Source organism: Pongo pygmaeus, chromosome 7, assembly GCF_028885625.2.
Source record: "Pongo pygmaeus isolate AG05252 chromosome 7, NHGRI_mPonPyg2-v2.0_pri, whole genome shotgun sequence".
NCBI lineage: Eukaryota > Metazoa > Chordata > Mammalia > Primates > Hominidae > Pongo > Pongo pygmaeus.
The window spans coordinates 8,975,254-9,002,755 of record NC_072380.2 but is presented as its reverse complement, the minus strand read 5'-3'; the positions used below and the strand labels follow the sequence as shown (position 1 = coordinate 9,002,755).

The 27,502-nt window shown below is 43.8% G+C and overlaps 1 protein-coding gene across 3 annotated transcripts in view; it reads left to right on the top strand.

The window, feature by feature from the left end:
* Positions 1–1,223: 1,223 nt before the first annotated feature.
* FDFT1 (farnesyl-diphosphate farnesyltransferase 1) overlaps positions 1,224–27,502 on the top strand; it is a 36,577-nt gene continuing 10,298 nt past the window's right edge. Inside the window, exons 1-5 of one of the 3 annotated variants that reach the window (XM_054499039.2) lie at positions 1,224–1,539; positions 7,377–7,474; positions 8,258–8,441; positions 20,344–20,472; positions 24,622–24,813. In XM_054499039.2, coding sequence (XP_054355014.1) covers positions 1,441–1,539; positions 7,377–7,474; positions 8,258–8,441; positions 20,344–20,472; positions 24,622–24,813 — 702 coding nt within the window. In that variant the 5' untranslated portion in view covers positions 1,224–1,440. Of the gene's footprint in view, positions 1,540–7,086; positions 7,475–8,257; positions 8,442–20,343; positions 20,473–24,621; positions 24,814–27,502 lie in introns of those variants that run through there. The other 2 variants (XM_054499038.2, XM_054499040.2) reach the window with 2 other exon arrangements.

The window sequence follows — 27,502 nt, the reverse complement described above, 5'->3', positions numbered from 1 at the left end:
TTCAAGCGATTCTCCTGCCTCAGCCTCCCAGGTAGCTGGGATTACAGGCGCCTGCTACCACGCCTGGCTAATTTTTGTATTTTTAGTAGAGACGCAGTTTCACCATGTTGGCCAGGCTGGTCTCGAACTCCGGACGTCAGGTGATCCGCCTGCCTTGGCCTCCCAAAGTCCTGGGATTACAGGCACGAGCCACTGCGCTGGGATAGACCTGACAGGTTTTAAAAGGATTACTTGTTGCTGTGTTAAAACAGACTGCAGGATGGCTTAGGTAGCCAGTAGTGTTTTTTTGGTTTTTTTTTTTTTTTTTTTTTTTTTTGTGGAGACGTAGTCTTGCGCTGTTGCCCAGGCTGGAGTGCAGTGGTGTGATCTTGGCTCACTGCAACCTCCGCCTCCCGGGTTCAAGTGATTCTGCTGCCTCAGCCTCCGGAGTAGTTGGGACTACAGGCGCCCACCACCACACCCGGCTTTTTTGCATTTTTAGTAGAGACGGGTTTCACCATGTTGGCCAGGATGGTCTCGATCTCTTGACCTCATGATCCACCCGCCTTGGCCTCCCAAAGTGCTGGGATTACAGGCGTGAGCCACCGCGCCCGGCCGGGTAGCCAGTAGTTTCTAGGGCTGAAGAGATCTAGGATGAGAGAAGTTTCCACGTTCCTGTTACAGGCCCTCTAAGGCTTCAGCTCCTTTTTCTAGGACTAAATTGGATCTCAAGTAAACACTAGAGAGGGGGCAGCTGAAGCTCCAGGAGAGTGCGGGGCTCCCTGGGGCTGGATGGCGGTGGCGCGCAGGCGAGCTGGGCTGCGCTCGGGTGTGTTTCAGTAAAGACGCCCAGCTTGGCGCTGGGCCGGCCTTTTCACGGTCTTAGGCTCTACAGAGAGCGGCTGCAGAGCTCACCAGGCTGGCAGGAGCCACCGAGGCCGGACACGTGGGCGACTTATTGACCAAGCGGGGAGCACGCCGCCCTGCACTGCTCTCCCGACGCCCGACCACCGTTGGGCTCCTGCGCACCCTAACGCCCACTGCCTCAGGTCCAGTCCCCACAGCGTTCGCTCTCCTAGCCCGGGTAAGCGGAAGAAAACAAAGGCCCGGCTCTCTCAGGGCACCAATCCCGCTCGTCGGCCTCTTTCTCGGCCTCCAATGAACTTCTAGGGTGTTATCACGCCAGGCTCCTCCCGCCACTGATTGGCCGGGGTCTTCCTAGTGTGAGCGGCCCTGGCCAATCAACGCCCGTCAGCCCACCCCGCGAGTCCGGAGGTAGCCCCGCTGGCGCCCGAGGCCAGTTGAAGTGGGCGGAGCGGCGGGCGGGGCGTCGTCGTGCTGGGCCTGCCCCCTGTCCGGCTAGCCCCGCGCCGCGCCTACTCCACAGGTCCGGCCGGCCGGTGAGAGCCTGGGGACTGCAGAGGTGAGCGTTGCGCCCGAGAGTCCGCCGCCTGCGCCAGGATGGAGTTCGTGAAATGCCTGGGCCACCCCGAAGAGTTCTACAACCTGGTGCGCTTCCGGATCGGGGGCAAGCGGAAGGTGATGCCCAAGATGGACCAGGTGGGCCGAGCATCCCTGCTTCCCGGGGCGGGGAGGCAGCTCGCTGGGCCGGCATCAGGGCCTGAGCCAGGAGAGCAGGGCCGACGCCTGGGCGTTCCCGTCCCCCTTCCCTTGAGCCTTCCCTCTGTGGGGCCCAGGTGGACGCGGCCCTCCTGGCGGGCCTGTCCCTGTCCCCACAAGCCGCCCTGGGCCTGAGCGGCTTCTGCGTGGTTCCTGGCGGTTGCGCTCCCCGTTTCGTCCCCTCAGTGAGCATCGGCGCTTACCAGTGTTCTAACCCGAGGGTTACACATCTGAGACCATGTGGGTGGGTTAAGTGAGAGAAAAGGTTAAGTGAGTTTTTTGGTAAACAGAATGAACTATGCAGATAACAGCACATGAACACCGTTTCTGGAATGAAATCTTACTCCTTCCGTTTCACCACCTTCTCCGGAGCTCTCTCCGCCTTGCTGCCGTCCATCGCTTCATCCTCAGCGCTTCCTGAGTTTTAAAATCGCCTATCTACGCTTCCAAGTTATAAAGAGTTATCTATACGTCTGTGGGTTAGCTAGGTGGTTGGTGGAAGGTCAGAACTTGGTTTTACTTAGATTTTATCTATCTCATGCCTGTACTATTTATTAACTGAGTGCATAGGAGGTGTTTTTATTCCAACAAGAAAATTATCCGTACGTGATTATTGAATGAATAGACAAATTCAAGCCAAGTTCTTCTGGTCTGGACCAGCCTGGCTGATTTCTGTGACTTTTTTGGGCCAACAGGGCAGTAGCAAATGTGACTCAGGCCAAGGCTTGATAGGTGCCTGAACATCGGAGTCTTTCTTTCAGTGTCCATGTGCTTCAGTAAACACACGAGAAAATAAATTTCTGGTTTTTGTCCCTAGTAGCCTACATCCTCATTTGGTGTTATTTTTCACGTGCTATCTTTAATACAGGTACATCCTTCAGCCTATTTGTAGAATATTCAATTTCCTCCATCTTTTCTTTGCCGGTGCTACATTACTGTAATTATTTTGCTGCAGAATAACTTTTATTATTTGATACGGCAGATGTCACTTTTTATATTTGGATGTAGCATTCATTTATTTAACAAATATTTGACCACCAATTGTATATCAGATAGTGTTTTAGGTGCTGGAGATACAACAGTGAACAAGCTAGGTGAAGACCTTGCTTTTATAAAACTTACTTTTTAGTGGAAGAGAGACAATTCAAAACAAATGTGCAGTTTTTCAGGTGGAGAAAAGCACTGCAGAGGAAGATACTAGCAGGGCAAGGGATCTGAGTGCAGTCAGACCTCACTTACGTCCAGACTTCGTTCCTCTATGTCTCTTTCCTTTCTACAGAAAGACTGTTAGAGAAAATGGTAGCATTGGTTACCTGTTGGGAGGGAAAGTGGGTGGTCATGGTAAGTGGGCAGAGAAAGACTTCACAGTATACTGTTTTTGTACATTTTGAATTTTTTTAAAAGCGAGACTTGAGCTATTTCTTCTAGCTCGGATAATGTGCAGTATTTGTTTTGTTAAGTTGTCGTCTTTCTGGGCACTTTTTAAATCCCCATGAGCCGTTAAAAAAATAACTGAGTGAACCTTTAATTAGGGGAAGCGAATTGGAAAATACATTTCCCTTCACTTAACATTATCTTAGTTTCTCTTTTTTTTTTTTTTTTTTTTTGAGATGGAATCTTGCTCTGTTGCCCAGGCTGGAGTGCAGTGGTGGCGCGACCTCAGCTAGCTGCAGCCTCTGCCTCCCTGGTTCAAGCAATTCTCCTGCCTCAGCCTCCCGAGTAGCTGGGATTACAGGCACCTGCCACCACGCCTGGCTGATTTTTTGGTATTTTTAGTAGAGACAGGGTTTCACCATGTTGGCGAGGCTGGTTTTGAACTCCTGACCTCAAGTGATCCGCCCGCCTTGGTCTCCCAAAGTGCTAGGATTACAGGTGTGAGCCACTGCACCTGGCTTTTTTTTTTTTTTTTTTTTTTTTTTTTTTGAGACGGGGTCTCACTCTGTTGTCCAGGCTAGAATGCCGTGGCCTGAACATGACTCACTCCAGTCTTGACTTCGCTGGCTCAAGCCAGCCTCCCACCTCGGCTTCCTGATCCTGAGTAGCTGGGACTACAGACATGTGCCACCAATGCATGGCTAATTTTTAAATATTTTGTAGACACCATGTCTCACTGCATTGCCCAGGCTGGTCTTGCACTCCTGAGCTCAAGTGATTTTCTCACCTCAGCCTCAAAGTGCTGGAATTACAGGTGTGAGCCACTGCACCCAACCAGTTTCTCTCTACAAACTAGGGAAAAAATTTACACTTAGCAGATACTGAGGGCTGATTATTTCTATCACAGAAGGATTTGGCTATAGAATTTCAGGGTTTAGTAAACTTGAGTTATACTGAATTTTTAGGAGCATATCAGTAAATCTAGGGGCATATGCTGCCGGCAAGTTGTGTGGCATCACCCAAAAGCCAAGTAATGGAAAAAGCAGGCTGTTTGTAATCGGGCAGATCTGGCTTCTGTCCAATCTAAATCCTGTTATTTAGACTAATATCTTTTCTTAAGTCTATTATTAAGTCCGATTTCTGACGCTATTAAGTTAGGTGAACAACCTTGGTAACTTAACCTCTGAACCACAGTTACTTCATCTGTAAAACAGGGATGTATGTATGGTAACGATTTTTTAACCACAACTTCCCAACTCTAAGATGGTCTGAAAACAATTTTTTGTCAGTTTGGCTCAGAATCACTTGGCAGCAAAACCTGACTTGAATTGAAGTTGAGGCTTCATTCATCCCACTTAGTATATTCATATGTTTTGCTAAAGAAATTATGAGATGCTACTTCACACTGACTGGGGTTGTATATGCATTTTATTGCCTATTTTCTAAAACACTAAAAATGCTAAATTCTGCCCCAGGTCTTGGCACAGATGTTTCAGTGGACTATGGGCCTGTGAGACCTTAAAGGGTTGATTGAGTAAGGATCACAGGTGATGTCCACATTTGCTTGGCATGGAGTTAAGTGCCTGATAAATGGTGGTTATCAATCTGATTATGTAAATTTATTTAAATTCAGTTCTCAAGTTTGTGGGTTTTTTCCCCCTCCTGGAGAAACCTATTCTATTTTAAAGTGAGAAACCTATTCTATTTTAAAGTGAGATTTATTTAAAATAAATCTATTTTAAAGGAGCCCCTTCCTGGGAGTCTGGTCTTGTCCTCTCCTGACCACCCCACACCCTTCCTCTAAATTCTCTCCATCCCTGTTTTCTCCCACTTGCGAGCTTTTGGGAGTGCACTGAATTTCAGACTGCAGTAGATAAACCCAGGAGGGACAGAAAGCCTGAGCTTTCTTTCTCCCCTAGCTCATGGGAATCAAGTGGTGGAAATTTTTAGTGAGTGGTGTTTTCCATAGTATGCTTACTAGTTGTGTCTTCCTGTTTTGTTCTTGGTGATTTAAAGAAACTTTTTTACAAGGTAAGGCACTGAAACAAATAGGTGACAGGAAAAAGAGCAGCAGGGGTATGAGCTGGAGTAAGTGGCTTAGCTTGCTCCCTTTCAGAATGGAGGGCTGTATGGAAAGGAGGGGTAGTGTTCTTGAAGAGTGTTGGGGTTCAAATCTAGGGGGACTGTGTCTTGACATTGATTGAAACACCGAGATTAACATCAGCCTCCAAACTGTTGGACTGAACATGACATTTGGCAGTGTAGTTAAAAACACTACCTGCTGTAGCCTGGTTATGGTCAGGCTATGTGAAGAGCTGCTCTGGAGCTCAGTCCAGAGCGGGTATTCTGTTTCTTTCACTCTGAAATCTTGCCTCCCCATATTTTGAGAAGGAAGGAGTTGGTGAATTGTTTTATAAAATACTCGATGAATGTCTTCATTTATTCATCACACCATTACTGAATATGTTTATGTGCCAGACACTGAACTTTACTAATATTATGGTGCCCAGTAAATATTTGTTTTTACTAATTTTTTATGGCAATAAAATGACTTTTTCAGGATTATGTGATTTAAAAGATTGACCCTTTTGGCAAAATATATATTCATGATAGGAAATATACCCAAATAAAAACAACATAGTTCACTTAAACCCCCCACCAGAGCCCAGGGTTCACTGTTACCATTCTGAAGTGACTATGGAATTTCCTGGAAGTGGATATGCCATATTTTTTTAACCACTCCTATTAGATATTTGTTCTTTATTTTTTTTGAGATGGGGTCTCACTCTGCAGTATACAATATCATAGTTCACTGTAACCTGTATGTCCTGGGCTCAAGCGATCCTCCCACCTCAGCCTCCTGAGTAGCTAGTCTTGAGTAGCTAGACTATAGGTGGGCGCCACCACACCTGGCTTTTTAAAATTTTTTTTGAAAACTTTTTTATGAAGACGAGGTCTCACTATGTTGCCCAGGCTGCCCTCAAATTCCTGGGCTCAAGTGATTCTCCCACCTTGGCCTTCCGAAGTGCTGGGATTACAGGCGATGAGTCACCGCATCCGGCCCTGTTAGATAAATGATTCCCATCTCTCCCAAAAAGAACTGTTGTGAGACTGTGGGGTGACGGGAGGGAAGGGGCAAATAGGAACCCGCCATACTTTCCACTCCCTGTGGGCCTAAAACTGCTCTAAAAATAGTCCATGAAAAAATACACACTACAAACAGCAACTCTTTCTGATAATGCTTGCATTTAAAATAAGGCTTTTTTTCCTTTTTGGAAAAACACAGTCGTTGTTTGCTTTAGGGAAGAGTAAAGGTCAGTGCACTGCATTCCATTAATTTCGAAGGGAAAGATGAGAAGACATCTTGAAAGGAATGGCTGGCTTTCTAGAGAATAGCAGAGGCTTAACAGGTGTCAGAGAAAAACTAGAGTTGGACGGTGGTAGTAAAACGGCAAAACAGATTTGATTCAGAAAAACTATTGCAGTCAGAGGAGAGAGACCTCGGTACAGAACTGCTGCATCTCGAATACAAGGAAAAGTAGGAATTGATGGTGGAGGAGCCGGATGTCAGTGGATGGAAAATTATTAGGACGAAACACAGGGGTGTGCCTTCTTGCTGAAGGCAGGCCAGAGTTATCAGACCTCACCTGAGGGATGGAGGGGGATGTGGAACCTGATCGGGTGTCCAGGGTGATCAGATATCGAAGTTGGGGGATTCTGGTCAAATCAATTTAGCAGGATTCTTGGTAAAATTGGGCGATGCAAAGACAGACGCGTTGAGTGCAAAGTCCAGGCCTTGTTGGGAAGAGGATTCAGCGGAGCCTGAGTAGAGTTTGGGCTAGGGAGACTCTGTCACTGGGAGGACGAGCGAGCTGCTCGGAAGTGCGCTGGGTTCCCTTAGCGGCCAGTGGGTTCTGGTGAGAAGGGCAACAGCGGGAGGAGGCGCCGGTGCCGAAGGGGTGCGGAGCGGGAGGCCAGGGGCGGGGCTGCGGGCCGGGCCGCGGCCTCCACGTGCGGGGCGGGCCCGTTCTGGGTCAGCCCAGCGCCTCTTCGAGTAGAGGGCGAGCCCGTCCCGCCCCTCGTTGGGCGCGTCCCAGATCTGCTCGAGTCTATGGAGGAAAAACCCCGTGGGGTCCGCGATTCCCATGGCCGCAGCCGCCTGCGGCACCAAGGCCATGGCCCTCTTCAAGCGCACCTTGGTGCTGAGTCCCGCCGCGGCGCCCAGGGGCCCGGGCTCAGGCACCGCCCCGCGGGGCTGCTGCTTGCCTCCTGCCGCCTGGCCCTGCAAGGACTGGCACCGGGGAGAGGGCGGCAGGCTGTGGAGCCGCCTGCCCCCGTCCCACTCCCACTCCCACTCCTGCTCCTCGACGTCTCCCACCGCCGTGTGTCTTGTCTGCCCGCAGGACTCGCTCAGCAGCAGCCTGAAAACTTGCTACAAGTATCTCAATCAGACCAGTCGCAGTTTCGCAGCTGTTATCCAGGCGCTGGATGGGGAAATGCGGTGAGTGATGGAGGCAGCGCCTCTGGCTTGGAGGAGGAAAGCTTGTCCAGGGACCTTTGAGTGTGTTGGAAGCTACCTTTTGATATAGCGCTCAGCGTTGCAGCCTCGTTGCTGTGGCTTATCCAGAACATAGCCCTGCCCTATGTGTTTACTTTAGAAAGACCTTCTAGGCTCTTTGCCATCTAGTAGAGTCCCTGCGGGCCCAGCCTTTCAGAGAAGGGGGGGAGGGGGTGATGTTTATTAACTTTTTTTAGTCCTGGCAGCTGAACCTATCTGTGAGCAGGTCGTGTATTTTCTCGGCTTCTCTTATCCAACTTTGCATTTCTATTTCTAGCATATTGGGTTGATTCTTTTGAAGCTGTCTCTGTGCAGATTACACCCATGAACTTACACCAGTTGTCTTTATGTATAATCGTATTTATACTGAGAAGTTACTGTGTTTTTTGACTTTTTTTTCTATTTGCCAAATATTAGTTCGGTCTAAACGTTTGGTCTTTTGGTCTCTATAGTTGTTCTACATTGGTTAAATGCAACTCACTTCTGGGAGTAGTAGTGACACTCAACTAGTAGGCTTTTTAATAAACTACAGAAGTTCATTACTCTCATGTAAGGAAGGAAAACTAATGTAAGTTTCGTTAAGTATGAAAAGCTTTGGATATCCTTATAGTTCTTTGGAGTTAAGGATGTAGATGGCTTTAGAAAGTGGCCAGGGACAAGTTATTTTAAAATAAAATATCTTTGGCTGTTTGTTCCAATATATTAATAGTTTTTGCTTTTTTACAGCAACGCAGTTTGCATATTTTATCTGGTTCTCCGAGCTCTGGACACACTGGAAGATGACATGACCATCAGTGTGGAAAAGAAGGTCCCGCTGTTACACAACTTTCACTCTTTCCTTTACCAACCAGACTGGCGGTTCATGGAGAGCAAGGAGAAGGATCGCCAGGTGCTGGAGGACTTCCCAACGGTGAGTGTGGTTACGCATCTTGTCTACTGACTGTTGTGTTCATAATTGCTAATGTGGTTGTCTGGTAGCCTACATACCTGTGGAGAAAGGTAAAATAAGCAGTCTGAAGGCAGCGTAATGTGATAATTAAGAACTCTGGTAGCCAAGACTCTGAAGCCAGGCTGCCTGGGTTGGAATCTCAAATCTCCCACTTACTAAACTGTTGGTTATTTACAAAGCCTCTCTGTGCCTCAGTTTCTTCGTCTATAAAATAGGTAATAATAACACCTACCTCATGGTATTCTGAGGATTCAAAGAATTAACATAGGTAATGCTCTTAGAATGTTAGCTACTGCTGTTATTATCAGTATTGGAAGTCCAGTGTTTCTTCCTGTGGGAAGACGCACTCAAATTTTAGTGTTGTAAAAGATTCTCAGGCTAGCTCACAAAAGCCTGCTGACTGTATAATGCAGCCTACCTGTAACACTGCTGGCCTCTTGACTACCCTGAGCCTGGTAGCATGGGACTGCTGCTCAAGATGGGTAGCAGCCTGGCATAGGGGGTGGTGTCTGTTGGCAGCTAGGGTGAGCATTGAGAAGCAGGGTGAGCCTCTGCCACTTCACTTGTGATCCTGGGCAAGTTCCTTATCTGCTGTGTGTCTCCGTCTCCTCATTTATAAAGTAAGAGCTGAGAGGATTAATTTTGCACATATGAAGTACTTAGTGCCTGGTACAGCGTAAGTGTTCTGTAAATATTACCTATTCGGTCTATTTTGTTGGAGTGAAGTGGGTTATAGTTAAAATCCTAAGGGTTATAAAGTCCCTCAAGTTTGTGTGGACATCTGCCTAGGTCCTACTATCCTAGAATTCGCATGTCTTATCACACAAGTAACTGATTCTTCCGTGTCTTATAAATAAAGGTTTGATTTAGCAAAGTCACATGTTCTGTAATAGCCCAAAGAAGCCCTTTTTGTCCACAGTTGCCAGAGCTTTTGGAGAACAGTCCTTATGTTATTGAAACAAACCTAATCTATAGCTGAGTTGGGAGGGAGCTAAGTGGACAGACAGAGTCCTCCACCAAACAAAAGAATCTTTGATTCTTCTTCATAATGGGAGCAATATTTAAAAAAAAAAAAAAGGAATATTTGGGGAAGACTCTTGCGGTGCAAAGGCTATTTCAGATTGCTGAGATCAGACCTTCAGTACCAAAGCCCAAATATAGTACAACACAATACAAATGAGAAGAAAATAGCTGAAGAATAATTCGAGTTTATACAGTACAATTCAAGAGAAGAAAGAAAATTTATGACGACTAACTGGGTAAGAATTAGAACTGTAACCCTGGGAAGGTCCTGGTGATTTGGCTCTCACAGGACACCTGATGACCAGAGGATGGGTTTCCTTTGATGGGAAATCTGTGGCCATTCATTGATGGGCCTCTGAATTCTGCTAAAGCAGAGGAAGTAGTCATACCCCATTTATAATGGAAGTGCATTCTCACTTAAAAACAACTAATATTATTCTAGCTGGACCTAGCCTCTAAAAACAGCCAAATTACTTTTGACTTGAGTGGATTCATAATAATTAAAAAATTTCTGGGGCATGGGATAAATGTCTTAGGTATTGCATAAGTCAAGGCAGCCCTATCCACTCAGCAGAAGTGAGAGAATATGAAAGTGTGTGAATGCTAACATAATTTTGGGGAATATCGCTGTCAAATTTCCAGATGATATTCCAACAAGTTTGTGAAACTTCAGTGTCTTCCTGTGTTCATACAGTGTTCCAGTGGAAAAATAATGCTTAGTTCTGGAAGGTTTCAGATGTGAACACTGAACTCATCGTTTTCTTTTTTGGGTAGTAGAGTTAAAGATTCCATCCTCTTGAAAGCACAGTTGCCCCTGGAAGAGTAAAAGGGAGCAGAAGGCGCAAGCCAGGCATCGCTGTTTTCACTGTTGTTCACCTTTTGTATCCTTACGAATATAAAGATATACTAAGTTGTGTGTTTTACGCACATATATAATTTTAAGCTACTTGAATTGTAGGTCCCTCCAGTTTGTGATTCAGCTTGAGATGGGACTGTATGGGAATTAATAGTGCCTTGTCTTCTTAAGGAATGATTTGTGTATGTGCTGATGTAGCTCAGTATCTCTTTGAAACCAGTTGTGTGGGGCTAGGCCTGCAATCAGCTTTTGGCTAAGAGGTCCCAGGATGGAACAAGTAGTGTAAAAGAGGACTGATAGCTTGGCCTCACACACCCAGTACTGCTCTTAGACTTGGGCAAGTGGAACTCCTCACTTTAGAGGACCCCATTCTAGGCCCCGTCACTCCCAAAGGGGTCAGGGGTCACTGGGGCCATGGGAATGTGCTTGTTCAGCTCTCGTGGGCTCTCCTTCTGTAACACGTTCTGGACATCTGGAGTTCCTTGCCCCAGATCCCTGAGCCCACGTCCGCGCCTGCACAGTCTATTTTCCTAAGGTCCGTCCATCTCCTCCAGGTGGGAATGTGCCACCATTGACTGTGCCCTTGGGCCTGAGTGATGGCCAAGGGCTGTGTTGGGGAGTATTGTGGATGGATCAGGGCACCGAGGACTGGGATATCCTCTCAAATGAATGTGAGGTGCCTCCCAGTGCTGGAGAGAGCGAGATTCAGGAAGCGCAGTGGAAGGGAAGAGCCTGGGATATGGGGATCAGCTGTCTGGGCCCTGCTGCATTTTGTAATAAAACTCTGAGGGACTAAGAATTTTAAATTCAAACCTGAATCAACCAGGTTGTTATGAAGATATGTTTGTCAGTGCAGGAGGATAGAATATATTTTACTTAACAAGTTATTAGCTCGATTGATCATTTTTAAATTTTTAGCTACATATAGTATGTGGGCCTCCATTTGTCCTCTTATCCCAGGCCTTGCAGAATTTAGGAATAAGCCTCAATACAGTGTTCTAACCAAGTGACCTCCACCTCGATGTACAGTAGATTGAACCTGATGCTTTATACTTTAGTGATCATTAGTTGATACCAGTTCAAGTCAGGCTTTCTAGAACTCTCATTGTATGTTAGGGGTTCGGTTGGAGCACAGTCATGCATCACTTAATGGCTACAGGATACATTCTGAGAAATGCATTGATAGATGATTTCATCATTATGTGAACATCATGGAGTGTACTTACACATACCAACATGGCATAGCTACTACACACGTAGGCTCTGTGGTACAGCCCATTGCTCCAAGGCTGCACACCTCTACAGGATGGTACTGTACTGAATACTGTAGGCAATTGGAGCACAGTGGTAAGTATTTGTGTATTTAAACATAGAAAAGGTATAGTAAAAATACGGTGTTACAGTCTTAAGGGACCACCATTGTACTTGCAGTCTCCGTTGACTGAAACATCGTTATATAGTACATGACCACGTATCTTTCTCACCTGGTACTAGTGGAAAGCTAGAAGGCTTAGAACTCTACCTGTAAACATAGTTTAAGTAATAATACAGCCTTATTTTTAAATGATAATAGCAATAATAGCATTCACTTATTGAGCATTTTACTATGAGTTAGTTACTAAATATATTTCATCATTAATTTACTCTTTGTGTTATTTTATCTATAACATCGTTTAACAAGGAAATTACCTAGTACATAATGTACTGTTATTATCTACATTTTATCTAGATGAGGAAACTGAGGCACAGAAAAATTAAGTACTTTGCCTAGGATTACCCGTGAAGTTAAGTGACAGAATCAATGAATCTGGAAGGTCTGGCTTCAGATCTCTTGTGCTTAGTCACTCGCATACTTTGCTACCTCTAAGGTTTATAATCAGAGGAATTTGTATTTGTATTCACTGCTACTCTTACCCCCTATGTGGGATTTGGCCTTTCTCCATTATCCCTGTGGACTCGCTCTGGTACCTTCCTTCTTGTACTTGGAATCATCAGAAAGTGATCTGAGAACATAGAAATCTACTGTGTTGTGAAACAAAATTACCTGGAAGCGGAAAAAGCCCTCCTGGCTCAATTCACGTGTCAGGGCTTATTGTTGTACCTGGGGAACATACGAAACTGGGCACTGAGTGTGGAGTCAGGAAAGCCCTGTCCGTCCTCTGGGTTTCTGGGAAAAACGTAGACCTCTTCATTGTCACTTTCTCCTGTATATTTTTGTTTTTACTTTTAGAACTGTACAATTATGTAATAAATAACAAAAAGTTGTTGGAAGGATAGGTGAAGTTCAGAAGTGAAAGTGTTTTGGAGGAGTCTAAGCTCCGTCCCACCCTCATTGGCCTTTCCTCTCTAATAAATAGAACTGGTCTAACCAAGGATCTGTGGAATGAGCAGAGTCCTATGGAGATTCAGGGATTCTAATAACCTCTTGTAGAATCACTAGTTTGTTTCAGCCAGAAGAAGGAATTACTTTTTGACATTGGCTTGAACAGCTGTTCTGCAAAGAACAACTTTTTGGAAAGAGTTCTGAAAAGACCAGATTGATTTTATGGGTTTTTTTTTTGGGGGGGGGGGGAGGGACATGGGGGTGTTGACAGTTGATGTTAATCAGAAATCCTAAATTATGTGAATTCCTGGTACGTTGCAATCAGCCGGCCACCTGGTTTTCCTCTGGGCCCTTAATTTTAGGTGTTTTCCAAGAAAGTTTTTCTAACTTTTCTGTAAACACAGACCGAGTATATTGCACTTTCAATGTTTAACCAAATCTCTTCACTGTTTGCAGTATTATGTGTAGGCTTTCATGTTTTAACACTTCCCATGGTGTTCTTATATTGTATTTTGCTAACCTATAAACAATTCTTTGAACTTAAAACAAGATATTTGGGCAGTAACAATAAATTTTAAAAATATCAATTCAACTTTTCTACATTAGGACTTGGACTATGGAAAAGTATTGGGCAGCATGCCTCATATTGAGTTGTTTAATGAATTTAAAAGTATAGCCTTAATAGTGAGAGAGACTCTATAGCTTCATAATATAAATTGGGTAACTAATGAGATAAAATAGTTGGCAGATCTGCTCACTAGAATCTAAACTCTTCAAGGGTCTGAGTTTTTTTTTTCTTTTTTTTATTATACTTTAAGTTCTAGGGTACATGTGTACAACGTGCAGGTTTGTTACATAGGTATACATGTGCCATGTTGGTGTGCTGCACCCATCAACTCGTCATTTACATTAGGTATTTCTCCTAATGCTATCCCTCCCCTGGCCCCTCACCCCACATCAGGCCCCGGTATGTGATGTTCCCCTTCCTGTGTCCATGTGTTCTCATTGTTCAGCTCCCACTTATGAGTGAGAACAGGCGGTGTTTGGTTTTCTGTCCTTGTGATACTTTGCTGAGAATGATGGTTTTCAGCTTCATCCATGTCCCTGCAAAGGACATGAACTCATCCTTTTTTATGGCTGCATAGTATTCCATGGTGTATATGTGCCACATTTTCTTTATCCAGTCTATTATTGATGGACATTTGGGTTGGTTCCAGGTCTTTGCTATTGTGAATAGTGCCGCAATAAACATACATGTGCTTGTGTCTTCATAGTAGTACGAGTTATAATCCTTTGGGTATATACCCAGTAATGGGATTGCTGGGTCAAATGGTATTTCTAGTTCTAGATCCTTGAGGAATCACCACACTGTCTTCCACAATGGTTGAACTAATTTACACTCCCACCAACAGTGTAAATTTATTCCTATTTCTCCACATCCTCTCCAGCATCTGTTGTTTCCTGACTTTTTAAATGATTGCCATTCTAACTGGCTTGAGATGGTATCTCATTGTGGTTTTGATTTGCATTTCTCTGATGACCAGTGGTGATGAGCATTTTTTCATATGTCTGTTGGCTGCATAAATGTCTTCCTTTGAGAAATGTCTGTTCATATCCTTGCCTACTTTTTGATGGGGTTGTTTTTTTTCTTGTAAGTTTTTTTAAGTTCTTTGTAGATTCTGGATGCTAGCCCTTTGTCAGATGGATACATTACAAAAATTTTCTCCTATTCTGTAGGTTGCCTGTTTACGCTGATGATAGTTTCTTTTGCTGTGCAGAAGCTCTTTAGCTGAATTAGATCCCATTTGTCTAGTTTGGCTTTTGTTGCCATTGCTTTTGGTGTTTTAGTCATGAAGTCTTTGCCCATGCCTATGTCCTGAATGGTATTGCCTACCTCTTCTTCTAGGGTTTTTACGGTTTTAGGTCTTATATTTAAGCCTTCAGTCCATCTTGAGTTAATTTTTCTATAAGGTGTAAGGAAGGGATCCTGTTTCAGCTTTCTGCATATGGCTAGCCAGGTTTCCCAGCACCATTTATTAAATAGGGAATCCTTTCTCCATTGCTTTTGTCAGGTTTGTCAAAGATCAGATGGCTGTAGATGTGTAGTGTTATTTCTGAGGCCTCTGTTCTGTTCCATTGGTGTATATATCTGTTTTGGTACCAGTACCATGCTGTTTTGGTTACTGTGGACTTGTAGTATAGTTTGAAGTCAGGTAGCGTGATGCCTCCAGCTTTGTTCTTTTGGCTTAGGATTGTCTTGGCTATTGCAGGCTCTTTTTTGGTTCCATATGAAATTTGAAGTAGTTTTTTCCAATTCTGTGAAGAAAGTCAGCGGTAGCTTGATGGGGGATAGCATTGAATCTGTAAATTACCTTGGGCAGTATAGCCATTTTCACGATATTGATTCTTCCTATCCGTGAGCATGGAATGTTCTTCCATTTGTTTATGTTGTCTTTTATTTCGTTGAGCAGTGGTTTGTAGTCTCCTTGAAGAGGTCCTTCACATCCCTTGTAAGTTGGATTCCTAGGTGTTTTATTCTCTTTGTAGCAATTGTGAATGGGAGTTGACTCATGATTTGGCTCTCTGTTTGTCTGTTATTGGTGTATAGGAATGCTTGTGATTTTTTGCACATTGATTTTGTATCCTGAGACTTTGCTGAAGTTGCTTATCAGCTTAAGGAGATTTGGGGCTGAGACGATGGGGTTTTCTAAATATACAATGATGTCATCTGCAAACAGGCAATTTTACTTCCTCTTTTCCTAATTGAATACCCTTTATTTCTTTCTCTTGCCTGATTGTCCTGGCCAGAACTTCCAATACTGTGTTGAATAGGAGTGGTGAGAGACGGCATCCTTGTCTTGTGCAGGTTTTCAAAAGGAATGCTTCCAGTTTTTGCCCATCAGTATGATATTGGCTTTGGGTTTGTCATAAATAGCTCCTTATTATTTTGAGATACGTTCCATCAACATCTAGTTTACTGAGAGTTTTCAGCATGAAAGACTGTTGAATTTTGTCAAAGGCCTTTTGTGCGTCTGTTGAGATAATCATGTGGTTTTTGTCATTGGTTCTGTTTATGTGATGGATGATGTTTATTGATTTGTGTATGCTGAACAGCCTTGCATCCCAGGGATGAAGCCGACTTGATCGTGGTGGATAAGCTCTTTGATGTGCTGCTGGATTCAATTTGCCAGTATTTTATTGAGGAGTTTCGCATCGATGTTCATCAGGGATATTGGCCTAAAATTCTCTTTTTTTATTGTTTGTCTGCCAGGCTTTGGTATCAGGATGATGCTGGCCTCATAAAATGAGTTGGGGAGGATTCCTCTTTTTCTGTTGGAATAGTTTCAGAAGGAATGGTACCAGCTCCTCTTTGTACCTCTGGTAGAATTCGGCTGTGAATCTGTCTGTTCCTGGACTTTTTTTGGTTGGTAGGCTATTAATTATTGCCTCAATTTCAGAACCTGTTATTGGTCTGTTCAGAGATTCAGCCTCTTCCTGGTTTAGTCTTGGGGGAGGGTGTATGTGTCCAGGAATTTATCCATTTCTTCTAGATTTTCTAGCTTATTTGCATAGAGGTGTTTATAGTATTCTCCAGTGGTAGTTTGTATTTCTGTGGGATTGGTGGTGACATCCTCTTTATCATTTTTTATTGCATCTATTTGATTCTTCTCTCTTTTCTTCTTGCCTAGCGGTCTATCAATTTTGTTGCTCTTTTCAAAAAACCAGCTCCTGGATTCATTGATTTTTTTTTTTTTTTTTTTTTGAAGGATTTTTTGTGTCTCTCTTTCAGTTTTGCTCTGATCTTAGTTATTTCTTGCCTTCTGCTAGCTTTTGAATTTGTTTGCTCTTGCTTCTCTAGTTCTTTTAATTGTGGTGTTAGGATGTCAATTTTATATCTTTCCTGCTTTCTGTTGTGGGCATTTAGTGCTATAAATTTCCCTCTACACACTGCTTTGAATGTGTCCCAGAGATTCTGGTATGTTGTGTCTTTGTTCTCATTGGTTACAAAGAACATCTTTATTTCTGCTTTGATTTCGTTATGTACCCAGTAGTCGTTCAGGAGCAGGTTGTTCAGTTTCCATGTAGATGTGTGGTTTTGAGTGAGTTTATTAATCCTGAGTTCTAATTTGATTGCACTGTGGTCTGAGAGTTTGGTATAATTTCTGTTCTTTTACATTTGCTGAGGAGTGTTTTACTTCCAATTATGTGGTCAATTTTAGAATAAGTGCAATGTGGTGCTGAGAAGAGTGTATATTCTGTTGATTTGGGGTGGAGAGTTCTGTAGATGTCTATTAGGTCTGCTTGGTCCAGAGCTGAGTTGAAGTCCTGGATATCCTTGGTAACCTTTTGTCTCGTTGATCTAATGTTCACAGTGGGGTGTTAGACTCGCACACAATAATAATGAGAGACTTTAAGTCTCTTTGTAGGTCTCTAAGGATTTGCTTTATGAATCTGGGTGCTCCTGTATTCGGTGCATATATATTTAGGATAGTTAGCTCTTCTTGTTGAATTAATCCCTTTACCATTAAGTAATGGCCTTCTTTGTCTCTTTTGATCTTTGTTGGTTTAAAGTCTGTTTTATCGGAGACTAGGATTGCAATCCCTGCTTTTTTTTTTTGCTTGGTAGATCTTCCTCCATCTGTTTATTTTGAGCCTATGTGTATCTCTGCACATGAGATGGGTCTCCTGAATATGGCACACTGATGGGCCTTGACTCTTTATCGAATTTGCCAGTCTGTGTCTTTTAATTGGGGCATTTAGCCCACTTACATTTAAGGTTAATATTGTTATGTTTGAATTTGATCTGTCATTATGATGTTTGCTGGTTATTTTGCCCATTAATTGATGCAGTTTCTTCATACCATTGATGGTCTTTACAATTTGGCATGTTTTTGCAGTGGCTGGTACCAGTTGTTCCTTTCCATGTTTAGTGCTTCCTTCAGGAGCTCTTGTAAGGCGGGCCTGGTGGTGACAAAATCTGTGAACATTTGTTTGTCTGTAAAGGACTTTATTTCTCCTTCACTTATGAAGCTTAGTTTGGCTGGATATGAGATTCTGGGTTGAAAATTCTTTTCTTTAAGAATGCTGAATATTGGCCCCCGCTCTCTTCTGGCTTGTAGGGTTTCTGCTGAGAGATCTGCTGTTAATCTGATGGGCTTCCCTTTGTGGGTAACCCGACCTTTCTCTCTGGCAGCCCTTAACATTTTTTCCTTCATTTCAACCTTGGTGAATCTGACAATTATGTATCTTGGGATTGTGCTTTTCAAGGAGTATCTTTATGGTGTTCTCTGTATTTCCTGAATTTGAATGTTGACCTGCCATGCTAGGTTGGGGAAGTTCTGGATAATATCCTGAAGAGTGTTTTCTAACTTGGTTCCATTCTCTCTGTCACTTTCAGGTGCAACAATCATAGATTTGGTCTTTTCACATAGTCCCATATTTATTGAAGCCTTTGTTCATTTCTTTTCATTCTTTTTTCTCTAATCTTGTCTTCTTGCTTTATTTCATTAATTTGATCTTCGATCACTGATATCCTTTCTTCTGCTTGATCGAATCTGCTATTGAAGCTTGTGTATGCTTTGTGAAGTTCTTGTACTGTGGTTTTCAGCTCCATCAGGTCATTTAAGCTCTTCTCTACACTGGTTATTCTAGTTAGCCATTTGTCCAACCTTTTTTCAAGGTTTTAAGTTTCCTTGCGATGGGTCAGAACGTGCTCCTTTAGCTTGGAGAAGTTTGTTATTACCAACCTTCTGAAGCCTACTTCTGTCAGCTCGTTAAACTCATTCTCCATCCAGTTTTGTTCCTTTGCTGGCGAGGAGTTACGTTCCTTTGGAGGAGAAGAGGCGTTCTGTTTTTGGAATTTTCAGCCTTTCTGCTCTGGTTTCTCCCCATCTTTGTGGTTTTATCTACCTTTAGTCTTTGATGTTGGTGACGTACAGATGGGGTTTTGGTGTGGATGTCCTTTTTGTTGATATTGATGCTATTCCTTTGTTTGTTAGTTTTCCTTCTAACAGAGGCCCGTCAGCTGCAGGTCTGTTGGAGTTGCTGGAGGTCCGCTCTAGACCCTGTTTACCTGGGTATCACCAGTGGAGGCTGCAGAACACCAAATATCGCAGCCTGATCCTTCCTCTGGAAGCTTCGTCCAAGAAAGACACCCACCTGTATGAGGTGTCTGTCGGCACCTACTGGGAGGTGTCTCCCAGTCAGGCTACACAGGGCTCAGGGACCCACTTGAGGAGGCAGTCTCCGTTATTGGAGTTCAAATGCCTTGCTGGGAGAACCACTGCTGTCTTCAGAGCTGTCAGGCAGGGATGTTTAAATCTGCAGAAGCCGTGTGCTGCCTTTTGTTTAGATATGCCCTGCCCCCAGAGGTGGAATCTAGAGAGGCAGTAGGCCTTGCTGAGCTGCGGTGGGCTCCACCCAGTTCAAGCTTCCTTGCCGCTTTGTTTACACTGTGAGTATAGAACCACCTACTGAAGCCTCAGCAGTGGCGGGAGGCGCCTCCCCTCACCAAGCTCCAGCATCCCAGCTTGATCTCAGACTGCTTGGCTAGCAGCAAGCAAGGTTCCGTGGGCATGGGACCCGCTGAGCCAGGCACTGGAGGGAATCACCTGGTCTGCCAGTTGCGAAGACTGTGGGAAAAGCGCAGTATTTGGGCAGAGTATACCGTTCCTCCAGGTACAGTCACTCACGCCTTTCCTTGGCTAGGAAAGAGAAATCCCATGACCCCTTGCACTTCCTGGATGAGGCGACGCCCTGCCCTGCTTTGGCTCACCCTCTGTGGGATGCACCCACTGTCCAACCAGTGCCAATGAGATGAACCAGGTACCTCAGTTGGAAATGCAGAAATCACCTGTCTTCTGCATCGATCTTGCTGGGAGCTATAGACCAGAGCTGTTCCTATTGGGGCATCTTGGAAGCAACTCTGGGTCTGAGTTTCTGTTTGTTTCCCTGATGTATATCCCCAGTGCCTAGAATGATACTTGTTACATAGGAAGTGCTTGATCCATGTTTGCACAAATGAATCTTTCTCATAATGAGGTTTGTCTAAACAAGCTGTTCTCCCAAAAATTCTTATACCCAGCTTTATGTTGAAGCATCTCATTATACGTTGGAAAGATGAAATGTGCAGTGAGACTTTGAATCTTCTTTTGAATCTAGAAACATTAGCATTTTTAGACCATTCTATTTTAATATTTATGAAATTTATGAAATAATAAGAAACGTGAGGGCGGGCACAGTGGCTTATGCCTGTAATCCCGGCAGTCTGGGAAGCCAAGGCTGGTGGATCATGAGGTCAGGAATTTGAGACCAGCTTGGCCAACATGGTGAAACCCCATTTCTACTAAAAATACAAAAACTAGCTGGGCGTGGTGGTGCATGACTGTAATCCCAGCTACTGGAGAGGCTGAGGCAGGAGAATCATTTGAACCTGGGAGGTGGAGTTTGCAGTGAGCTGAGATCGTGCCATTGCACTCCAGCCTGGGCAACATTGCGAGACTCCATCTCAAAAAAAAAAAAAAAAAAGTATCAACTAAATTAGGCTTACAGATGAACCATTGCAGAGTCATAATTAATTCCACCATTGTTTGCCTTGTGATCTTTGGTGCCATGTCTGTACATATTTCATGATTTCTGTGTTATTACGGTTTCCATTTCAGATCTCCCTCGAGTTTAGAAATCTGGCTGAGAAATACCAAACAGTGATTGCCGACATTTGCCGGAGAATGGGAATTGGGATGGCAGAGTTTTTGGATAAGCATGTGACCTCTGAACAGGAGTGGGACAAGGTTAGTCTCATAAAACAGTGTCTGTGTGTGATGTATTAGACAGAGGTGGCAGTCCTCATAGTGAAGCTCAGAACAAGAAAAGTTGTCCAGTACTTCCAGCTCCTCTGGTTTTACAATTCATCTGTTTAGGTTGAGTGTCTCATCATAAACACTTTATTCCAGAGTTAATTCTAAACCAGCAGCTATGTAGGATATCAGCCAGGCTAGGAGTAGGGGACTGGAGAGAAGTGCTTATCTAGACAAAGGGATGTAATTGATCATGAAGATTAAACTACACATCAAAACATAAGGTAGGGTTAGGAGTCTTGCCTGTTTTTCACAGGAATGGTGTTTGTGAGACTTACTCATCACTTCTGTGGAAGCAAAGACATTTTATTTATTTATTTGAAAGCCAGTCAAATTTAGCAGGCAAAGACATTTCAAACATCTAAAGTGTTGATGTATTTCATACCTTTAACTGTGCTTAAATTAGGATCTCCAAAAAGATGCTGCTACATAGTCACCAAGTTAGTGTAGGTCCAAGGTCTTGGGCCTCTTAATTTTTTAAACCTCAAAACTTGACAGCAGTATCTTTGGAACTGCTGGTTTGTGCTTCCTAAGTTAACAGCATACAATGACTGCTAGAAATAAATTTCTGCATTTAAGATGAAGTTAGCCGGGCACCATGGTTTACCTGTAATCTCAGCATTTTGGGAGACTGAGGTGGGAGGATCATTTGAGCCCAGGAGTTAGACATAAGCCTAAGCAACATAGCGAGATCCCGTCTTTCAAAAAATTAAAAAATTAGCAGGGCATTGGTGGCGTGTGCCTGTGGTCCCAGCTACTCTGGAGGCTGAGGTGTGGGAGGATTGCTTGAGCCTGAGAGTTCAAGGTTGCAGTGAGCCATGATTGTGCCACTGCACTCCAACCTGGGTGACAGAGCAAGACACCATCTGAAAGAAAATAAAGTTGAAGTTAAAACTTCTGGCCAAGAACCAGCACTGGTTATGATAGTAAGTCATTTTCTGTTGTGCAGATTTATTCAGGAAACTTAATTTTAGGTTGTTGAATAGAAGTTCTGTTCAGATAAAATTGAATTAAAAAAAATTTTTTTTGAGACAGGGTCTTGCTCTGTCATCCAGGCTGGTGTGTAGTGGTGTGATCATGGCTCACTGCAGCCTCAACCTCCTGGGCTCAAGTGATCCTCCCACCTCAGCCTACCGAGTAGCTGTAACTACAGTGCATGACACCATACCAGGCTCATTTTTGTATTTTTTTTGTAGACAGAGGGTTTTGCCATGTTGCCCAGGCTAGTCTCAAACTCCTGGCATCAAACAGTCCTCCCACTCCGGCCTCCCAAATGTTGGGATTACAGGCATGAGCTACTGCACCAGCCAAATATTTCAAGGAGTTATTTTTTTTCTTTTACTGTGGAGGAAGATGAATTATATAAGTCTCCATTTTAGGAGTATTTCTACCAAAAGAACTATTATCTTCAAATATATTTTTGGATAGTACTATAGATATACTAATTTTTTAAAAAATTTCTAGTAATTCTTTTTAAGATTTTTGTATAGCTGTCCAAAGCTAATTTCTTTCTACCTAATTTCAGCAAGATTTTACTCTTTTCATGTTACTTTTCTCCCATAACAAATTTCAAGTGCTTTCTCTTCACCTGTTCATTCTGCCCCCTGATTAGCCTCTGGCTTTGTATTGCTTTCAGTGAGAGATGACTTTTTTTTTTTGAGACAGGGTCTCTCTCTGTCACCCAGACTGGAATGCAGCGGCACAGACAAGGCAGCCTTGACCTCCTGGGCTCAAGCAATCTTCCTTGCCCTCAGCCTCCTGAGTAACTGGGACCACAGGCACATTGCCACCATGCCTGGCTAATTTATTTTAATTTTTATTATGTTTGAGACACAGGGTCTTGCTCTGTCACCCAGGCTGGCGTGCAATGGCATGATCAAGGCTCACTGCAGCTTCGACCTCCTGTGCTCAAGCAGTCCTCTCACCTCAGCCTCCCGATTAGCTGGGACTATAGGTGCACACCACTACACCCGGCTAATTTTTGTAATTTTTTGGTAGAGACAGGATTTCATCATGTTGCCTGGGCTGGTCTTGAGCTCCTGGGCTCAAGCAATTCACCTGCCTTAGCCTCCCAGGTATGAGCCACCACACTCAGCCTTTTAAAATTTTTTATAGAGATGAGGTCTTGCTTTGTTGGCCAGGCTGGTCTAAAACTCCTGGGCTCAAGCAATCCCCTCTCCACAGCCTCCCAAAATTCTGGAATACAGGTGTGAACTTTGGTCATTGCCTAACTTGTACCCTTCCTAATGACACTCCAGAGCTTACCTTCTTTACTTTTGCTTCTTAAGTTAACTAATAGATAATTACTGTATGTGGATATTGCCTTAAGTTGTCTTAGGATATCCTTTTCAGAGGAGGATAGCTTTTGACAAATTGCTGTCGTGGAAAAAAAAGTATTTGACAATTAAGAGTTGCATTTACTGAAATCTCTGTTGAGAAGAGAGGAAGTTATGCTGTCTCTAAAAGAAAAACTAAAAAAAAAAAAAAAGGGGGAGGAAGTTTTAGCAAAGTTGTTAAAGCCTGACACTTAAGTCAGACTATCTAGTTTTGAACACTTAGCCCCTGCCACAGACATGGCAGCCCCTTGAACCTTCCTGGGTTCAAGCGACCCTCCTACTTCAGCCTCCTGAGTAACTGGGACCATTGGCATGTGCCACCGTGCCTGGCTAATTTTTTTTTCTCACATGGGCAATGTTGGGCAAGTTAATTGACTTCTTTGTGCCTCAGTTTCCTCATCTGAAATGGAGATCATAATGCTGTGTACCTGATAAAATGTTTGTGAGGATTGAATGTGCAGATTTCTTTTTTTCTGTTGTTGTTTTGAGACGGAGTCTCACTCTGTCGCCCAGGCTGGAGTGCAGTGGCGCGATCTCGGCTCACTGCAAGCTCCACCTCCTGGGTTCACGCCATTCTCCTGCCTTAGCCTTCTGAGTAGCTGGGACTACAGGCACCCGCCACCAGGCTGGCTAATTTTTTTGTATTTTTAGTAGAGACAGGGCTTCACCGTGTTAGCCAGGATGGTCTTGATCTCCTGACCTTGTGATCCACCCGTCTCAGCCTCCCAAAGTGCTGGGATTACAGGCATGAGCCATCGTGCTCGGCTGAATGTGCAGAGTTCTTAAAACAGTGTCAAGAGCATGTGATAGTTATTTGTTCTTTCATATAATGATGATTTTGAGGGCCTGTGGATCTTGAAATGTTATCAGATTGGTCAAAAAAAGATTAAACCATACTTAGTATTGTCTTAGTTCCTGTTACCAGAATATTCCATCTTTCATCGTTGCCTTCTGTCACAGTTTTATGTATCAAAAAGTTTATTGTAAAGCTAGGCCGGGCACGGTGTCTTGGGCTGGTAATCCCAGCACTTTGGGGAGGCCAAGGCCGGCAGATCAGTTGAGGTCAGGAGTTGAGACCAGCGTGGCCAACATGGTGAAACCCCATCTCTGCTAAAAATACAAAAATTAGCTGGATGTGGTGGTGGGTGCTTTAATCCCAGCTACTCAGGAGGCTGAGGCAAGAGAATCACTTGAACCCAAGAGGCAGAGGTTGCAGTGAGTCGAGATTGTGCCACTGCACTCCAATCCGGGGGACAAAGTAAGACTTGATCTCAAAAAAAAAAACTTATTGTAAAGCTAGACACGGTGGTATTTGCCTACAATCCCAGCTGTTTGGGAAGCTGAGGCAGAAAGATTGCTTGGGTCCAGGAGTTTGAGTCTAACGTGGGCAATATATGAGACTCCATCTCAAAAAGTAAAATAAAAAATAAAAATAAAAAAATGTTTACTAGTTTTTTTCAATGGCCTTTCATTATAGTAGCAGTACATGTGCTTTGTAGAAATTTAGAAAATACAAGTAAAAATTAAAAAAATCAAATTCCCATCAGCCAGAGACTGCTGTTAAATCTTTTGAGCACATCCTTCTTGGATGTTTTTTAAATCCTGGTGTGTATATTTGTATTTTAAAATCAAAATGCATTCTTACCCATTCTGTTTAAAACCTGCTTTTTTGTAGCTAATGATCTCTAGTGTGTCCCTTTCAGTAAAAATTCCATTATTAAAGTACTTTAAAAATCATCTCTTACAGTACTGCCACTATGTTGCTGGGCTGGTAGGAATTGGCCTTTCCCGTCTCTTCTCAGCCTCAGAGTTTGAAGACCCCTTAGTTGGTGAAGATACAGAACGTGCCAACTCTATGGGCCTGTTTCTGCAGAAAACAAACATCATTCGTGACTATCTGGAAGACCAGCAAGGAGGAAGAGAGTTTTGGCCTCAAGAGGTAACAGATTCAGGGTATTTTGGGGGAAAATAGCTTTAGACATTCTCTGAAAAATCATTTAACTCTTGTGGTTGCGAGTGACAGAAAAACAAGTCAAACCTCCCCGAGGCAACATAAGGGGATGTGGAAAATAGGATAGGTTGAGATGAGTTTGCTTCAGGTAGACTGGCTGAATCCCAGGATTTACACCATGTAATCAGTATATTCAAGCCTTGCTGTCCTTGCTTTCTTTCAGACAGTCTTTCTCCAAGTGGTGGATATGATAACAACCTACGTGCACTAGCTTAACAAAAAGTTCTTAGGAAGGGCTTTGTTCGGCCTGGTGCGGTGGCTCACGCCTGTAATCCCAACACTTTGGGAGGCCAAGGTGGGCGGATCACCTGAGGTCAGGAGTTCGAGACCAGCCTGGCCAACATGGTGAAACCCTGTCTTTACTAAAAAATACAAAAACTAGCTGGGCGTGGTGGCATGCGCCTGTAATCCCAGCTACCTGGGAGGCTGAGGCAGGAGAATCGCTTGAACCCAGGAAGCAGAGATTGCAGTGAGCTCAGATTGTGCCACTGCACTCCAGCCTGGGTGACAGAGTGAGACTCCGTCTCAAAAGAAGAGGAAGGGTTTGGTTCTTCTGCTCAGCCCTGAATCAGTTACTGTTGCTATACAGCTGAGTTCTCTGGCCTCACCTGGATTATGTGTACACTGTACACACGGAATGGATTTCCCCCAAAGAAAGAATTCTGTGGCAAGAAGGGGAAAGGGATGCCAGGTAGACAAAAACTCCAGGTGTGTGTAATAAGGGACAGGGTCAATCTTTAACTTAATTAAAACATGGACAGGGAACAGAAAGCTTTTGATACTGATTTTGTTCAGAAGGAAACTAGAAAATTTTATGACTGTTTCCTGAATTTATTGCAGCATTTACCTTTTGCTTTCCATAAAATTGTTTCCTGCAGCCAAGTACTTTAAAATTGTAAAAAGACAGGTGAGGCTAAGTGTGGTGTCTCATACTTGTAATCCCAGTGCTGAGGCCAGGAGTCCAAGACCAGCCTGAGCAACACAGCAAGATACCATCTCTATAAAAAATTGTTAGAAAATGATTCTGCTGAAAGAGAGCAAAAATAAAAATTAAAGTAGAAAAAATAAAACTAAATTTAAAAAATTAACTGAGCATGTTGGCATGCATCTGTATTCCTAGCTATTCAGGAGGCTGAGGCACAAGGATCTCTTGAGCCCAGGAGCTCAAGGTTGTATTGAATTATAATCACACCACTGCACTCCAGCCTAGGTGGCAGAATGAAACCGTCTCAAAAAAAGTGACAGAGGGAAACAATATTTGCAATTCATAGAGCAGATAAAGCGTTCATATTCCTAATATAAAATAACTTCTAAAAGTTAAGAAAAAGACCAACTGCCCCATAGAAAAATGGGCAAGGAGATAAGAACAGATTGTTCACAGGAAGAGACAAACAGATGATTATTAAAAATCTGAAAAGATGCTGAGTCTTACTCACTCCTAAGAAAAATTCACATTTAAACTACCCTGGGGGCTGGGCAAGGTGGCTCACACCTGTAATCTCAACACTGGGAGGCCAAGGTAGGAAGATCACTGAAGCCAGGATATCGAGACCAGCCTGGACAACGTAGTGAGACCTTATCTCTTTTTTTAAAAAAAAAAAAAAAACCAGTAAAAATTGGCCGGGCACAGTGACTCCTGCCTATGATCCCAGCACTTTGGGAAGCCCAGGTGAGTGGATCACTTGAGGTCAGGTGCTTGAGACCAGCCTGGCCAACATGGCAAAACTCCATCTCTACTAAAAATTTAAAAAATTAGCCAAGTGTGGTGGCATACGCCTGTAGTGCCAGCTACTTGGGAGGCTGATGCGAGACTCTATTTAAAAAAAAAAAAAAAAATTAGCTGGGTATAGTGGCACACCCCTATAGTTCTTGCTCCTTGGGAGGTTGAGGCAGGAGGATTGCCTGAGCCCAGGAGTTCAAGGCTGCAGTGAACCATGATCACACCACTGCATTCTAGCAGCCTGGGTGACAGAGCAAGACCCTTGTCTCAAAAAAAAAACAGAAAACAACAACAACAAAACCAAAACACTACCCTGAGGTCAGAAATGGCCTTTTAAATTTCCTAGGTGACTCGTGTGCAGCCAGGGTTGAAAAACCACTCTTGTCTCCCCCTCTTTTGCAGACAACAGGGCTCAGAGAAGGGAAGGGGATTGTCTGGGGATGCATAGTAAGGCAGTGGCTGCCTTGGAAGTGGAGTCTCAGTCTCCTGGCTCCTAGGCCAGCACCTGACCATGGTTCCATTGTCTCCCAGACAGAACATCAGCCATGGGCATGTGATTCATGAGCATGAGTCACACCATCCTGCACACAGGGGAGCAGAGCCCTGCTCTTCTCATTCACTTCCTTTATCTGTAAAATAGAATCATTTCTACCACAAGGTGGTGGTGTGAATAAAATGAGGTGAACTTCTAGCACAGAATGCTTAGTAAAGGTTCTGGACATTTCATAGTAGTTGAATCATGCCAAATGTGGTCCTAGGTGATTGGCTTATTTTGCTAGCGTGTTTTCGGGGCTCTTCTATGCTGGGGCATTGCATCAGTGCTTTATTCCTTTTTATTGCCCAGTATTATTCCACTGTGTGGATAGACCACATTTATCCATTCATCGGTTGAAGGAT